Below are 16638 nucleotides of genomic sequence, written 5' to 3'. Positions count from 1 at the left end.
CGGTAAACGACTGAATCGGTGATGCAAACGAAAGATCGACTCACAATGCAATTTCTTTCTTTCTTTGTCCGTGGGACTACTTAATCGTTGCAATTATTCACAACGTCGCTTACATGTTTCTTCCACGGTAGGGGACGACTTACTTGGTCCATTTACACGTCGAGATAGCGTGCGGATCCATCGAAGGAACGTACCTTCGATTTCACCGGGAACGACGCGCCCAGCTCGCAGAAAAAAAATTCCTAATGTCCCCATTTACGTGACGCAACATCCGACCCGTTCGTGTTTCACTCACATCGTGTATCGTCTTCATTGTAATCGTCGTTGAGTCTATATACGATTTTTCTATACGAAAATTCCGCCCTTTGTGCAGTCTGGTGTATCGAACGAAGAAAAAAGGAATGGCTCCTGCATTGCGTTCAATGCATCGTCGAGAGAGCGCAAATATTTTGTGAATTCCTGGTTCCCGGGTATACGTCGACGAGTGCCATTCAATTGGATTCATCGACGATATTTGTAGCAAACTCCGAGTCGCAAAGCTTTTTAATACACGTGTTCGTTTTCACGCACTGTGCACCGTGCTTCGATTGTAAGGGTGAGCCAGAGAATTGCATTGTCAGCAGACTCGTCCTTTATGCCCATACACGTGCATCGACTCGTCGTGTTCCACCTCTTCGATTTCCTCGGATTTCTCTCGGTTACCTGCATCGTTGAAAGGTTTAAAGGACGTTTCCTCGGGTTTGTCCAACCAGCAGCCAGCTACGCTTCGAAACGATTCTTTGTCACCAGCAGGGATTTATTGGTGCAGCTAAAAATCTAGGAACCGCATGAGCAGGGGTCGGGGGAGAGAAATCCGAGCCCCGTCTGTAAAATCACGTTACGGAGAAATTGTCTCGGCGGGTGGACTGCGTTTTTGCGGTTGCCAGAATCCTCCCATGCCCGTGGTTTTTCCACGTTCGAAGGCTCCTGCTTTTCACCGCGAACCTCGACTCATCGGCACCACTTTCTTTCACAGTTGGTTCCAACCTCCTGGACCCACGAGGAGCGAAGACAGGACCGTGAATATTTTCGAGAAGCAACTTTGCGAGTAATCTCGTCTTGTTCTCGTTGTTTCAGAGAGGTAACCGCGATAAAAGTCATCTTCACGATTGCAGGAATTGTGTCTCGTCGGCGAAGAAAGAGAATCCCGGGTTCGCATTTAAGCGATTTAATTGATGCGAATAATTACGAAGTCCTCAAAAAGAGCATTCGCGATAGTACCCAGTTACCGCGTCTAATTATGTAAATCGCGATCGAGTCGTAAATTAATTAGCCTCGCTGACTAATTGAAGGCACCCGGACTGGCTTGATCGATCGCGAGTCAGCAACCTCGCCGGAGAATTGCATTCGCGTCGGGTCCCGGCTCACGGAATTCTTCGTCGTCACGGATCGATCCATCCTATCAACTTGCTCGGGTGGATCGTAGCGTTTTTCACGGTTCGACCGTAACGCGGAAACGTCTGTGTCGCGAGTCGAACATTGGAAAGTGATGGGAAGTATGATTCATGAAAGGAATGATGAAACAGAACGTTTCGTAATTGAGTTTGAACGATTGTTGATTCGGTAGGAGGTTTCGAGAAGGTCAAAAACGAAACTTCCAAGATGTACCAACGATCTTATCGTTATCTAGCGAGATAATCGATGATAAGACAATCGACTTCATTTGTCAAGCACTTCTTTCTAGAAGACTTTTGCTAACTATGAAATTCAGATTTATTAGCTTGATAAGAGTAACGTTTTTCCGCTAAAAAAAAAGTGATTCGGATGGAATAGAAGAAAGTTTGCAACTTCAGTGGTAAGTTCTGTGATCTTAAACTCGTGTAAAGAGATCGCGTGATTATTCTGATCATTCGTGACAGTCAAGAACAATGAGATTCCGATATTTTTATTACACGTTCTCTTAACATCGAATATACCTGATTTACAGCAAGTTATCTCTTCCTTTGAGCGATCGACTACCAATGGTAGGATTTGTAAGAGAAAATTTGAGTATAACAACGTTCTCCAAACATCTTAATAATTAACGATTCTATTGAATTGATTAATTATCAAAATTACCATTATACATTTACATAGGCGCGAAACCAAATTCAATTTAAGAAGAGAGAGGGAGAATAGAAAACGACGAGGTAAGGAAATCTGGTGAACGACAGAGGAAGAGAAGAATCAACGAGGAAGTGGCAATCCGAACAGTGTCTTTTAAGTTCTCGCTATTGGATCGTGGTAGGCGTCGCGAGTATATACCGCAGGCACCGTAATCACTGTTATTTCATCGTGAACGGTAATGCTCTGGCTTAAAGCCGCCCTACTTATACGCATTACCCGGGCAAAAGCAACGCGGACCGCGTCCCCGGGCAATCATCGTTCTCCAGCGTCATTACGAAATTGCTTTGGCAAATGAAATGCGCGGTTATGCGCGAGTACGAACGATCTTCTTAAATTGAGATTTATTGGAAAATCGAGCGTACTGATTTCCGGTGTGTCCATAAACAGGCCCAAGAGTGGACGAAACCTTCTTTTGCATCGGGTTACGAAGTCGCGATTACGCGTCCGATGATTCGGACGATTTAAACGCGACCAGCAAGAAATCTCCATCGCGAAATTGCTTCCATTTTTCCACGCTACCTCCTACTATTTGTCTTCCCGTAGTTACGATCGGGCGAGGCGATCGAACGCGTTTCGATCGTTGAAATAAGCGGTTGAAGCGACGGAGGACTTCGAAAGACGTCGAAAGAGGATTTCATTTGAAGAGGAACGAAAGAAGTTGTAACGACTTTCGAGAAACGTCTTTCTCGACGAATTTCATTAAACTCGGAGGAAAAAAACGACGGATGAAATGAAAGTTCCGTGGAGATCTTTATGCGCTTGCACGCGTTCGGACAAACATTTGCCAGGTAAACCGATGAATTCCATTTTCACGAAATTTCACTATTTTAGTTCTAGAATAGACGATTGCTACGTCATTTTTCAGAAACCGTCGATTAACTTCGACGGAACTCGTTAACTCAACTTCTGCGGCCTCGACTCGAAGTTTTCCTACGTCGTTCGAACAGTTGACGCGTATTATGCGAGACGAATCGAAACTCGCTACGATGGCGTCGAATCGCGAATACAACTCTGAAGCTTAGAGACACAGAGTTAAGCTCGCGGGATCATCGAAGAAGTTTCAGTTTCGTGCCTCTGTAAGCCTCTCGGTAATCCATACCGTTTTCTTGAATAAGTGTCTCTTTCGAACGGCTCGTATCGACGATAACGTACTATTGCGGTTGCCCGGATGGTTTCGATATCTGGTTACGTAGCGGAATCTTGGTTGCATTCGCAGCGGATGCAGCCGGTAGCCAGCCGAGCAGGGTATATTGATTTGCCCGGATGCCGGGCCTGGCGCGACGTTCAACGCGCTTCGAGAGGATAATGGCGAGAAGCATTTGCCGAAGCGGACTTTTCCTAACGAGTACAACTTGCCACGATAAATGCGAGTCACGTGCGTAAACATCAGCCGTCTGTCGCTTTTTAACTCGACGATGGAAATCGTGGGTAACCGAAGAACCATTGGCTGCGATTGCTTTTCTTGCGATCGATCGGATCAATGGCTACCGACCATTACGCGCTACTTACGAGATTAATATCGCGATACTGTGCAATGAGAAATTTACTAGCGCCAAGTATGCTACGAGGTTTTCAAGTAGAAAGAACAGAAGCATAAATTGCTGGTGAATTTTTGTGAAAGCCATCATCGATGGTCATATCGGTCATGGTTTTTGGGGAACGAAGATAACACAGTTGTAACAGCCGCACTATCTAAATAGCGTGCCCTGCTAATTCGTTAATGGGACATCCTGGCTGACACGCACTTTAATCAGTTTTCAGCACACCGATAACAGGCTATTATTAAGTGGCCTTCGGGAGAATGGTCACCGTGTGGTTCGTCGTACGAGTTTATCGCGGCGGATCGCGAAGGATCGCTTTACTACGCCATGTAAAAGAAAAAAAAAAAAAAAACGAAAAAAAAAAATTCTCTCGCAACTTAGAATCTTCGCTTCCAAAAAGCTGACAAGTAAAGACTGCTGAAAAAATGGAGAAAAGATGATTAAAAGTAAAAAAGACGCTCGGGTATAGACCGTTTCGTCGAGATAGCTCGCAATTACGTACGCTAGTGCCGCTTATTACCGTCGTGTAGCAGAATGGTCATCGGAAACTGATACATTAATTGTCGTTTCGGACGTAGTCACGAAACACAGTTACAGTGGAAGGAGGTTGGCTTTCCGTAGCCGCAAATTAAGGCATAACGCGACGTAAGGGCGAGGGACTGGGCAAAGGCAAACGATGTTGCCGGTGTTCGTTCAACTTGGTCTGAAAATGAATTTACGAGGCCATAATCGCCAATTGAGATGAGTACTTGTTGCGTGCAATCGGCCCGGCTCAGACCTTGTGCCGAAGCGTTGCACTCTTCTCGTGTTAGGAACTGTGCTACCACGACTACGTACAGCTCGTCGCAAAATTACGCGAAAATTAGCTGGGACTCGATCGATCGATTTCTACCGCGATATTCGAACCGATACGGTAGGCAATCGATCGAGCCAGCGATTTGTTTGCTCGCGTCTTTCAACGCGACCGCGTTATTCGCTTCGTCGTGCCGCGGCAAGAAAGCAAACTTGTCGTCGTCGCCTCGACAAAAACCAATTCCAGCGAAACTGTGTGAAAGGAAGGCGGCTTGGTGGATCGCGAACGTGGGAGGAGATCGAACGTATTTCGAACTTGCGACACGCTGTACCCGGGCGAATTCAGCGACGATGACGCAAAGACGATTATGCCGAGCGCAACGTCGAACGTCAAGATTAGCGAGCCGTATAGTTCGAACCTTAAATGAGAAAGATTTTTCGAGCGTGTCTGTTTTATGTAAACGACCGGTTCGATCGCGACTGGGATATTTTGTTCATCTGCGGATTGTCAATTCGAGCATTCGCACGAACGCAGTTTCGTTTGTCCAACGCTTTTCGACGATACTTAAAATATCCTTCTGAGTTACCTTCTTTGACGATTCTTTAGAAGGGCATCGTAACTTCTGAATTTCGTCAACGTGTCGCGGTTTCTTTCTGTTTATCGTAAAGAAGCACGAATCTCGAACGAATATGTGGAGGAAAGGCACGTTAATAACGCAAGCAAGACTCGATGTTCTTGAGAGAATGCGAATATCGAATATCGCGTGTATCCGAGAAACAAATGTTCGGCTGTTTAAGTCGATGAAATATTGAGAAGCGAGAGAGCGCGATGCATATTTTATTACGTTCGATACGCATTTGTCGGAGGTACGTATTGAAAGATCGCCATTCGATGACTCCCTTCTATTTTTATATTGTTGCAGTTGGTTACAATTCGATCGGTTGCGAATTTCTTGAACAAGGGCTACTCGGATTTGCGAGTTCCTCTCTGGGAAACGTAGTTCGTTCGATCTCATCCGTAACAAAGAGACTAGCCGGGACAGACCTCACACGTCGATGCCAATGTTTCATCGAGCTTCCCTCTTTTCGATGTAATAGCACTTATCGAATTTATAGATACGAAAAATCGCGGAGAAACGTATGGACGAAAAAGGATGAATTCGTTCGAAACGCGCATCGAACGGACGCAATTAGCGTTCCTATTTGTCTCCGAATGGGGGAATGTAACGTTATCCCTTTTATTGACGGCTATGCCTCCCAGAATGATCGTCGTATACAAGAAAGCTCTCGAAGGGGCAGATTAAATTCGACAGGAGGTGTTCGACACGATATTTGAATAACAAAGTGTTTGCTCGTCGGCGTTACGTGAAATCATGGAAATTTTACACCGGGGAGAGGTCAACGGAGGGAAAGAAAATAAAAGTGACGGCAGTGGTAGACGGGGACGCGGACAGGGCAAAGGAGGGATCGGTGAAGGAAGAAAGTTGGTTCGGTGCATTATGACGCCCCGTAAGATCGTCGACTACACGCAGATCCGATCAGATCATACGTGTACCGTGTATTATAATCTCGTGGAAGGGCTGTTAGCCGATAAATTCTTCATCTAGGTGGAACCACTTACAAAAGGGAACACCTTTTCGTGATTGCATGCTTACGGCATGTGAAATAGTGTCCAAATTATAGGTCACGGCGTATAATTCGACGAAGCGTTGAGCAGGGTCGTGCTTCGCCAAAAAGGAAGAAGGACAAAAGGAGAAGAGAGGAGAAGAAAAATAACCGTGGAACATGGGACCCATTTCTTCTTCGTAGATACGTGAGACGCGCTTCCACCTCTTTTTTTCTCAGTTCGTCTGATCGTCAGTCCTTTCCTTTCTCTCTTTCTGCCGATGTCGCACGATTCTTCCGGACGTCTCGATGACAACCACGAGCGTAATTAACCGATGATTAAAATGGCTCTACGAAAATATCGTGCATGCAATACCTGAATGAGTAATAGGTACGCGTTTGGCCGTTCATTAATTGTCCTTTCGTCGAGTGTATCGATATATCGACACGATGGACTGCGCGAGAACGCTTTTAGCGTAGTCAGTCACTGAAAATGATAATAACTAGCCGACTTCGCTAGTTGACGATCGTAAGTCTCTCTTAATGAGGTTAATGGGAGTCACAACCAGTCAGTTTTTCTTCGGGTTTCACTGGTTCGCCAGGCACGGTATAGAAATAGTTGGAACGAACGTTTTTCATGCGCGACGAAAGAAAAGTCGAGTCAAGCTCTGTACATAACTACAACATTTTTCAGATCTGTTCTTATTCCTGTACAACGCATTAATTGTAACGTTAACGTGTTAATTCATAGATGTTCGCGTTATCTGGTGAATGACTCTTTTTTTTTTCATTCATAAAGAGACGAAATCGTACGGAACCGCGTTGTTGGCTCCTATCCAGGAACTTCCTTTTGTTCCGACGAATTATCGCACGGTGCCGTGACTTATCGTTTGAAACGCGCGCGCCCTGTGCATGTAAATGTTGACAGAGGCTGGAGCGGGAAGAGAAACAACCCGAAACGGTATGATATAACCAGTTAAGAGGCCATTGGGCCAACGTTCAGGCCGCAACTCCGACTTCACTGCAAGAAGCAATAACTGCTCGTTGTACGCGCGTCTTGCATTCACTTTATCGCTTCGTTCACCCTTAACTAACTTTACCCTTCTTTTATTTTACGCTTGCACGAGTCGCCATCTGGCTCGTCCTGCGAAACGTTTCATTAGCTTCTTTGTAGAACTCGAACGATCGTTTAATTACTATTAATCATCGTCAATACCCGACATTCATTCGTTGGTGCACCGCAATGCCAATGTTGAAAACAACCGGCGTTAAAAATAGAAAAGAGAAATACCTATCGAGGTATGTTTTAGCCGTTCTAAACTTCGCTGTCTGACTAATTTATTAATTATTCGTTTGAACACGCGTCGAAGGTCAGTGTGACGCTATCAATTGTCTCTCGGCCGAGTTATGTTATAAATAGTAACTTCAGTACTAAAAAAAAAAAAAAAAAGAAAAAAGAAGAAGAAAAAGTAATACAGTGATACCGAAGGTTCTACAAACGTCGATACGATGAAATTCTAAGGATTTCTAATACGCTAGAAATCCGAGAATGAAGAGTTTTACGCGGTTAGTCGTCGATATGAAAACGTAATACGATATACGCGAATTATATACGACCGGTAGAGAGCGTTATATAGCCAATAAGAAACAGTACTCGGAACTCGCGGTAATACGTCTGAAAGCGAAGGGACGAGCCGATGGCGCGAAATTGCACGGCGCGAGTTCCATCGACGATGTCCAACGCGTGTGTTATTCTTCGAATGAATCTCGGCGAGTAATAAAATGACTCGGGGCTAGCGGCGACCGAGCGGACGCGCTGATTACTTAGCGCGGACTGTTGTCCACGTTGACATCCGTAATCGGTTGGCTCACGCGGTGGTCGAAATAATAAACGGAAAAGCGTACACGAGCGATCCATTAGTCACGCTACTATTGCAACGTTCGGTGGATTTCTCGTATGTACGACGCACGGTAGAAATATCGCGGTCACGATTCAACCTTCCTCGGTAATTCAAACCGCGATTTAGGCAATTAGATGTTGCCCGCGATTTTAATTGACCGACGATGAAACGAGAAACGATCGGCCTGACTCGGCGTCACGAGTTTAATTCCATTTAGACGCATCGTTCCGGTGAATCGTCGAGAATAGAACTGTTGTAATAAATTTCTCCAAGGTTTAGAACATTCCAACGTGAGGCAAGATCACGAAACAACGCGTCGCATAAATTAATTAGACCCATTTTATTACGGTCGCGAGGTGACGCGATCGTAAACTCTGATACGCGTTATTGCGAACGAACGAACGAATAGAAATGCTTCGTTGGATTTTTATGCCCTTCTGCGATTCACTAAGAAACTAGACAAGACTTTGGACAACGCTTATTCAAACGTTTTTACGCGAATCACGCATATTTTAAACGACTGATGGTGGTATGATTCGTTCAGCCACGAGAATCTAACACCGTCGAAGATCTTCATTTTCGTAATTGGCTCTTTCTCCCTAGTTTCCGTCGAGCCGCCAGACACGCGCCAAGCGCGTTTTCCTATCGTTGAATTTGGCCTAACCCTGAACGCAACGAGACCATATGTTTGTCTTTGCTGTTCTTAAAAGGAAAACAAAGAAAGACATATGTTCATAGGAAGATAGAGCGCTAAACGTTGCTCGTGTGCGTTCGAGATAAAAGTGCAATTATATCGGTGTATTTCGAGCGTATGCGGCATATTTAAATCGAGAAGCGATGAAAAAATAAATAACCGTGCCGAAAGCGTTCCTTGAATCGTCATTGAACGCGTATTTACTTTGAAACGTTGAGTTTGGGGGTAGGCTGCATCGAACTTGCATCGTGTCGTACCGAAATTATTTAAAGCTGCCACTGCGAATATCAACCGGCGCTGTTTGTCGAAATTAATGAATTATACGTGGGGTAGCAGTATATTTTAATAAATACATATTTAACGTGAGCAAACAGCAACCAGGAATCATCCAGCAGTCATTGCTGGCCTAGCATATTCTGTCCGGATCTTCGTATTCGGTCGATCGAAAGTTAATTAATCCGCTATTTGTTCGATTTACACGATACAACGCGGCCCGATACAGATCCCCGACATGGATGTAACAACGTAGAAAGATACGCTTTTCCTGGGCTGTGTAACGACGCATCGCCTCCGCGAACGATCCCACTGGCGCCAGACTAATATCCCATGCGCATCGCAAGAACGCGAGTTCGTCTTCGGCGGCGAACGGATGTGTCGAAAGTGTTCGAACAGAACGTTTACGCATATCTTAACGCTGAGATTTGCTGGCGTACAGTTGAAAAACGAAGCGCTCGGGTGGCTATTCTACGGTTTCATTTACCGGTTACGCAAGTTTCCTCGCGCGCTTTTTTCGCGTGCCATAGTTATCGCGATGCAAGTACGTTTTGGACTAACGAAGGACTCGCAAAGATCGTTGATTTCACTTCGAACAGGATTCTCTCGGAATCATTTTTTTAACACTACGCAGATACAGCAGCACTTCGATTATTGGTCACGATCAGTTGACAAAGTAAATTCGCTAAATTTCATTCACTAGTTGCGTCACTTTCTTTTTGCGAGTTGCAGCAGTGAATATCGTACAGAAAAAGCTACTTAAGAAATGTGCAGTTCAAAGAGAAAAAAGAAAAAATGTTAAGTGCCACAGATCCTTGTCACTTGACACGAAAAAACGGTAATGTAATATAAAAGCTTTTCCGAGAGGAGACGATCGAAGGCCTTGTTCGTTGATAGCACGATCGAAGCACAGCTTTTTTTTCAGTCTCGACACTATTACGGAACGTCGAGTCGATTCGTCGTGGTATTTAGTCGCGCGATTCGCTTGGCCGGTGGCCGAAATGTCGCGATCGATTCGCGATGCGCGGCGTACGGGATACGACGAGCAAAAATGAAAAGCGGAAACGGGAAAAGGTAGAGTCGCGCGTGGCTTCGGGGCGTCACGCTGTCGACGGTGCAATATTCGCGGCATCACGCCCGTAGCACCGTTACTCAGCTATCGATAACCGAAGAAAAACCGCTAGCGTAATCTCACCGGCTAAATTTTACGAGTATTTGTACCACGCTCGCGGTTCGTTGAACCAACTTACAGCCGTAGAAACTGTCAGAATCGTGTCAGTTATTTCGAGACGTTTATTTCACATGTACCTACTGTTTCTATTGTTGCTTCATCGGAGCGAATCCTTCATACGTACGAATGCTTATGCCACGCGAAAGCGAGAGAGTTCGTTTATCGTTGAATTGCGACTCATAAAAGGAAATGTTCTACCTCCATTTTCGCGTACGCGTAGTTTGTAAAAGGTCGTTTTGCACCTACGTGCGAACAAACAAGCCTAAGAGACAGGCGGTATCGTATAAAACTGCAAGATTCGAGTGCTAAGAGCATCCCTGCTACTTCGAAATCTGCCATTATTAACGTTCAACCTTCGATACCATTTACACGGCGCAATTTAAATGTCGCACGTACTCGTAAATGACGTGACAAATATACCGTGTTTCGATCAAGCTTGCGCGACCAAGTCGGTCGAGACAGGTAAAATATTTACTCTCGTGAATCGGAGATTGAAGAAAGGGAACGACAAAAATCGAGCATGCGAGGTGTCCCGAAAAAGGAGGGCACTCGTGACCGTGGCCGATGTAACTCTTCCTTTTTCGATCCGTTTCTCGGGGATGCGTCCCCGTGCACCGGCTGGTGCATGTGCATCGTGACAGGCCGTGCGTAAACACGTGCGTAGCGGCGCGCGTGTGCGTGCACACAGGCGCCGAGGGATGCGTCGACGGACCTCCGCCTCCTTCCTCCTCAGATCCACCACCACCCTGCGGACCTATATATTTCCCGGAGGGTCTCCCACTTTCGCCACTATCATTCCTGTCGCGGCTGCGCCAGTCCGTGAGCGCGCAAACGTGAGTCCGTTCTCGGCTTTCCTCTTCGGAGTTTCCTCGCTGGATGATTACGCGCGAACACCTGCCTTGGCTCGCGTTTACACGTCGATTTTCCACCGGTGGAAACGCCATCGTTCGGTGCAATCGCGTCGCGACGAGTTATTCAGTGCGGTTTCGAAGGAATTCGTAGGAACTGTTCGTCGATGTTAATCGACCGATCGTGAACAGGGGAATTGATTTTCGATAAAGTTCGATCTAGTTTTCTTGTTCTTGCTTTTTTCTTTTGTTGTCGAATATAGAGAGAATCGATCTCGATCGGACGAGTTTTTTCCCGCGGGGGCTCGTGTTTCTTGGGAAATGTGTGCCACGTGTAGTGAGCCCGCGAGTCCACCTGCTGCACCTACTGAATGGGATTAGATGAGGTGCACGACGGTACGTCAAAGTGTTTGCTAGATATTCTTTAACGTTCGTCGTTATTTATGAAAATTTTATCGTATACGAACTCGATGGTATTTTATCGGGCAACGATACCGTACGAAACTTTCTCGGTTATCACCAACGAAGTTTGTCTTTACACCTTGAAGCCGTATTTGCCACGAAGTTCCAAAGTGGAAAAATATTTTCCTTTCCTGTCAGAGTAACGGTGAGAATAACCGATAGAAGTTTCGCTAAGAAGGCGTCGACAAGGCGAAAATGAATTTATCGAAACAAACTGTGAACGTCTGGACCGAACCGCGAGAAATTTTCCTTGTGGTTTGTCGTAGAATCGCACGTTTAATACCGCGCGAGAATCGAATAAGCAGAGGCGCATTCTTCACAGCTGTTCATACAACAAAACGCGCGCGTTGTCGCGGAGCAAGAAATCGTGAATATAGATGCCTCTTTATACCAGCACTCGCCAAGTAGCGACTTAATATATCGCCTTGTAAATTACTTTCGTATGACTTTTATCGTCGCCTTCTCGTAACTCCGAATTTTTCCGGAATTTTCGAATGAGTCAAAACGATTCATCGATCGAAAGTTCTCCACGCAAACACAAATCGCTAGAGAATAAATCAACCTCGTTTCTTCCTAACCTTGCAATGCATTAGTCCATATACATAATTCATCGTTCATTTTATCAACGTTGCGACCGATTCGAAATAATATTTTTTCTTACAAAACCAGGAAACTCATCGACCATCCGGATGTCGTGTTTCCTCCGTGCAACGCGATTATTAGCTACGTATTTATTAGAGATAAAGAAAGCTAGGAAAGGTGGAGTTATTGAACACCTTTACGATGAGCAGATGGCACGGCAAGGGTTTATTATACAACGAGAGAAGATGAAACTTGGACATCTAGAGTCTGAGTCTTAAGGCGATCAACCTTAACCGGTCTAAAGCCGTCCCTCGTGTTTCCGTGCGCGGTACGCAGTGATTTGTTGCGTCGCGTCCTTCTTACGCTCTATATCATTCAACTGGTAATGAGCTTTGCCTTTAACGCATCGCGACGTTTCTCATGCGCAGGATGGCCTGAGCCTCGGAGCAAATCTTCATGGATCGTTCACGAAAATCGAAAAATGACCGGCCGCCGTGGAGTCCCGCGGAAGTGCCGCGGCGTCGACGATGCGCGCCGCGACGCACCAATATGACCAAAATCAGGAATTTCGGGTAAGTGAGGACGTATTTTTATAGAAATATTCTTCTAAGAAATGTTAAACGTTTTTTTATTAAAGTAAAGACGAGACTAAATCCACGTAACGCGACATATCTACAACTCTATAAATATTAATGACATGTTGATTTCTGTCGATAATTTTTACCATCGGGACGAAGTAACGAAACGTAACGTATTGTACGCAGGCTTCCTTGGATAGAAAGATTTGTAAAATTCAAGATAACAGAAAATACTCGATAGTTTGATATCCTCGACTCGTAGATATTCAATTATTCATATCCATCCGCCTCTACGATACAATTAATCATGTTGAAAGGTTCGTGACTGTTCGAGCTGACCAGAGTTGACGTATAAAATTTCTGAAATATTAGCTTAGATTTCCTCGCTGATCGACGATCATCGATCGACACCTCGTGTAGCTCAAAAAATATGTCTGTTTAGAGAACGCTTCTGGCTCAGGCGAATGTTATTTAACGGGCAGCTGCAAATGACGTTCGTTGAATGTGTAAACGCTCGGTGCTTGATCGAGGCCTCCCGTTTTGTTTAAAAGTTTTACGCGATATCGTCTTGGAAACGTGAAACCGTAAAGTAACTATCGATCGAATGCTAACCTGATGTTTCGCTTACCAAGAGTCAAACACGAATCGAGCCTTATTGTGTTACTTACGAGCCGATGAAATACGTAATCGAGGTGCTCGATGTCGCGATTAGAAGTGGATTGTTGCGACAGCTAAACGATTCCGGTTATCAGCTTTTCGTCGCTATATATTTAAAAGCTATCGTCTCGATACCGGCTTTCTGCCCTATATTCAAGCTTAGTGCTTTCGTGTCGCAATCGATCTCGATTAACATTTATTTCTCAACCTGATGTCTCCGCTAATCGGAAAGAAAAACTTTGAACGGTTCAGAATTGACGATATTAAAAAGGGGGCGGGGGAGGTGGGATACAAAAGCGTACAAAAGCGCTGGTGATCGCGTTGACGCAAGCTCTCGAGGGCTCAACGATCGGTTAAAGCGTTTAGCCCGGAACACGATACTCGAACGAGCGCACGCGAACAAACAACACGATCGAGCGCGATGCGAAATTTGTACACGATTTGTATCGTCGATCCCGTAACCGCGAGCGTGCGGTTCGCCAGAGGAAAATGGAAAAAAAAGAAGGAAGGAAAAAGAGAAATGGAACCGAGAACAGCCGAAACACGATCGCCCCTCGATAACTCGTCATTTTAACGAGGATATCTCTCTCCCTTGTGCTGTACCGTGGCTATACCGGCAGTTTATTTTAATACAGACACCTCGTAATAATTCTCAATGTACATCGTACGAAATGAACGGACATCAATCCTTGCCCTCGTTACTTTCGATGCTCCAGGCAGAGGGTCCCTTGTTATCCGCGCAGTCTCCTTTGTACGGCGTGCATGCCAATGTCCGCGCATAATTACCGGTTTCGATTACAGATCGGCCATGGCAAGTGCGTCAGATTTTCCGCTCGTGCTGGGAAACGTTTTACCCTAACCGTCGTATCCTTCCTTTCTTTTATCCATCCATCGATCTCTCGCGTGAGTTCCACGAGTTGGTCTCGTGCACCCTCGCCTCTGCTCCCTTTCATAATTGTCAATCGTGCTTTTTCTTTTCCACTTTTTTTCTCTTTAATTATACCTTGTGCCTATATCCGCGATCGTCGATAATCCGTCCGGAAATCTCGGAATAAAGGCTTTCTTATCGCACGTTTTGGCGAATATATTAACATACCCTGGAGTAACGCGATTTCTCAGCGACCGTAACACGAGATTCCCAGGCGTAGTCTCAAAGCACCGACATGTCTGGCAGCGCACAGTTCCCGCTGATAACCGTGAAAGTAACTCATGCATCACGCTCTGTGACACTAATCCCCTGAGTAGGGGGGTGGATAGGGCTCCGAAAGAGTCGACGAGGAACGTAAAAAAGGGGAGAAGGAAGCCATGCGAACAATAAGCAATCTGTAGCGAATATGTACGCTAATTATGTATGTTGAGTCTAGACGCACGCGTGCGATTATACGTACGTCTCTCCCGTGGTTCACATGCGGTATACATTACGTATGGTATGTGGTCGAGTTCTCCGTGGCTCGCGTGTGTACGGGTTCCTTCCCGTCTGTGATAATACGCGGTGACGGAAAAATACGACCCGTCCGACTCGTCGGTCGAGAAAGTTTTTGCTCGCCTTGAAAACTTTTCGTCGCGACGTTCCGCTCGTCGATAATTATGCTCGGTTCATTTTTCCCCTCTCGAGTTCCGACTAGCTCTGTTCGCTTCGACCCTGACAATTTTCACAGATGTCGAAACCGGAGACTCGTTTCTCGCGCGAGTACGTCGCTTAAGTTTCGCGATCCGTTCGCTTTCCCTTCGTACTACCGTTTCAGAATCGATCAACCGTTCCCTTCGAAACTATAATTCACGATGAAAACGATAGAAAATGTACACCGTTGATTTTCTCCTCCGGCTATGTACGAATACTGTTCGTTTCGGACCTAAGAGGATCTAACTTAACGATCACCCTTTGGGTTCACGTGTTGCATAATGTTCGCGTGTGCTCGCGAATGCGTGCCATTACACGGTCGGTATGGTCGCGCAAAACTTACGCCGTGAAGCTTTCTATCTGATGTATCAGGGCGGAGCGGAGCGATATCCCGAAGCGAACCGGAAAGACCATCGACGGCTCTCGGATCCCTGAGGTGCGAACCGCGAAGTCGACTCGAATATCGATTATTTACGAGATGTGTGCGGGAGGTAAGCACCGTAGTCGGAAGAACACGCGAGAAGAAAAAGCACAGGGGTGGAAGGACAAACAAATAGAGGTGCATTAGCCGGCGACCGTGTCAGGAATGTGAAGAGCAGTTGGCACACGGCCTACCTCGCGATCTACCTCCCACTTTGATCTTCGCCGCTGCATCGCGAAATACCACGACATAGGCTGTCGGGGCAAAATACATCTCTGTGCGTGTTGTTACGCCCTGCCCTCTTCCTTCCTGTGCCTTTCTCTTTGTCTTTTAACCCTGGAGCCATGTGTTCTCTTCGTCCCTTTCTCGACGCTGTTCGAGTGCGAGGTACTGTTAATCGGCGTCGAAAGACCGGGTCGTTCGTCCTCGATGACGTAGAACGATCGATCATGCGCCAGTCAATGCGTTTCCGTTCGAAATTCGTGGCGATACGCGCTACTGCCTGGCCGACGTATATTCCGAGGGTCCGTTATCGAATATGACTGTTGGACGAAAAAACCTAACGGCTAAGTACTTCTCGAGGCATTGGTATATAGCTGAGTGAATCGACAATTGCACCGTCATCGTTGCGCGTTAATTAACGTCAGCCACCGTTCGCGTTTCCACTTTCATTTCGCGTTCTAACAGATTGTGGAACGGTGTTGAAAGCGAAAAAAAGGAGTAGAACGTGGTTGCTCGAGTCGAAGGCGAAATAGGAACGCGTCGATCGGAATTTCGTTCGGTCATTCAGAGGCAATGAAACGCACCTTTGAGAGTGAGGAGTATCGTTTAATTACGGATCAGCTGTTTCAGTCGGAGCGTGACGGGTTCGCGCGTGTGTGCACACGTGTCCCGATCGATTTATTTCAAGTATGTATCGAGAGGCTCGCGGGCACCCGAGCGATCCCATCTCGGGATCGAAGACAGAATTGCCGTGGAAGGCAGCAATAAACGCGGTCCACTCACGTACAACGAGTACTATTCATAAGTCGGATTGAAGCTAAGGGCCGTAAGTCCGCTCTGAGAGTGGCGCCTTCGACCACCTCGTAATTCTCGTCCGGAGACTTTTCTTCTTCACGGAGGCTCACAATTAACTTCATTATGTACGCACATGTTCCCCACGTTTCCGTTGATTAGCGCGCGTCACGCGGCGCTCTCTATGCTACCGCCTCCGTTCAATGCATCTTCGATCTCATTCAACTGCTTTTTTATCCGAACCGATTGCTTTATGTTTTCTCACAGGGACGG

The 16638-nt window shown here is 46.0% G+C and overlaps 1 protein-coding gene across 4 annotated transcripts in view; it reads left to right on the top strand.

Moving 5' to 3' along the window:
• Nucleotides 1-6898: 6898 nt before the first annotated feature.
• The window catches only part of LOC122565655 (thrombospondin type-1 domain-containing protein 4-like), a 43944-nt gene continuing 34204 nt past the window's right edge, over nucleotides 6899-16638 (top strand). Inside the window, exons 1-2 of one of the 4 annotated variants that reach the window (XM_043721877.1) lie at nucleotides 6899-7044; nucleotides 12503-12646. In XM_043721877.1, coding sequence (XP_043577812.1) covers nucleotides 12531-12646 — 116 coding nt within the window. In that variant the 5' untranslated portion in view covers nucleotides 6899-7044; nucleotides 12503-12530. Of the gene's footprint in view, nucleotides 7045-10964; nucleotides 11427-11496; nucleotides 11638-12378; nucleotides 12403-12502; nucleotides 12647-16638 lie in introns of those variants that run through there. The other 3 variants (XM_043721853.1, XM_043721861.1, XM_043721868.1) reach the window with 3 other exon arrangements.

Source organism: Bombus pyrosoma, linkage group LG1, assembly GCF_014825855.1.
Source record: "Bombus pyrosoma isolate SC7728 linkage group LG1, ASM1482585v1, whole genome shotgun sequence".
Classification (NCBI taxonomy): domain Eukaryota; kingdom Metazoa; phylum Arthropoda; class Insecta; order Hymenoptera; family Apidae; genus Bombus; species Bombus pyrosoma.
The sequence above is the reverse complement of the archived record's forward strand: the minus strand, read 5'-3'. Positions and strand labels throughout refer to the sequence as shown.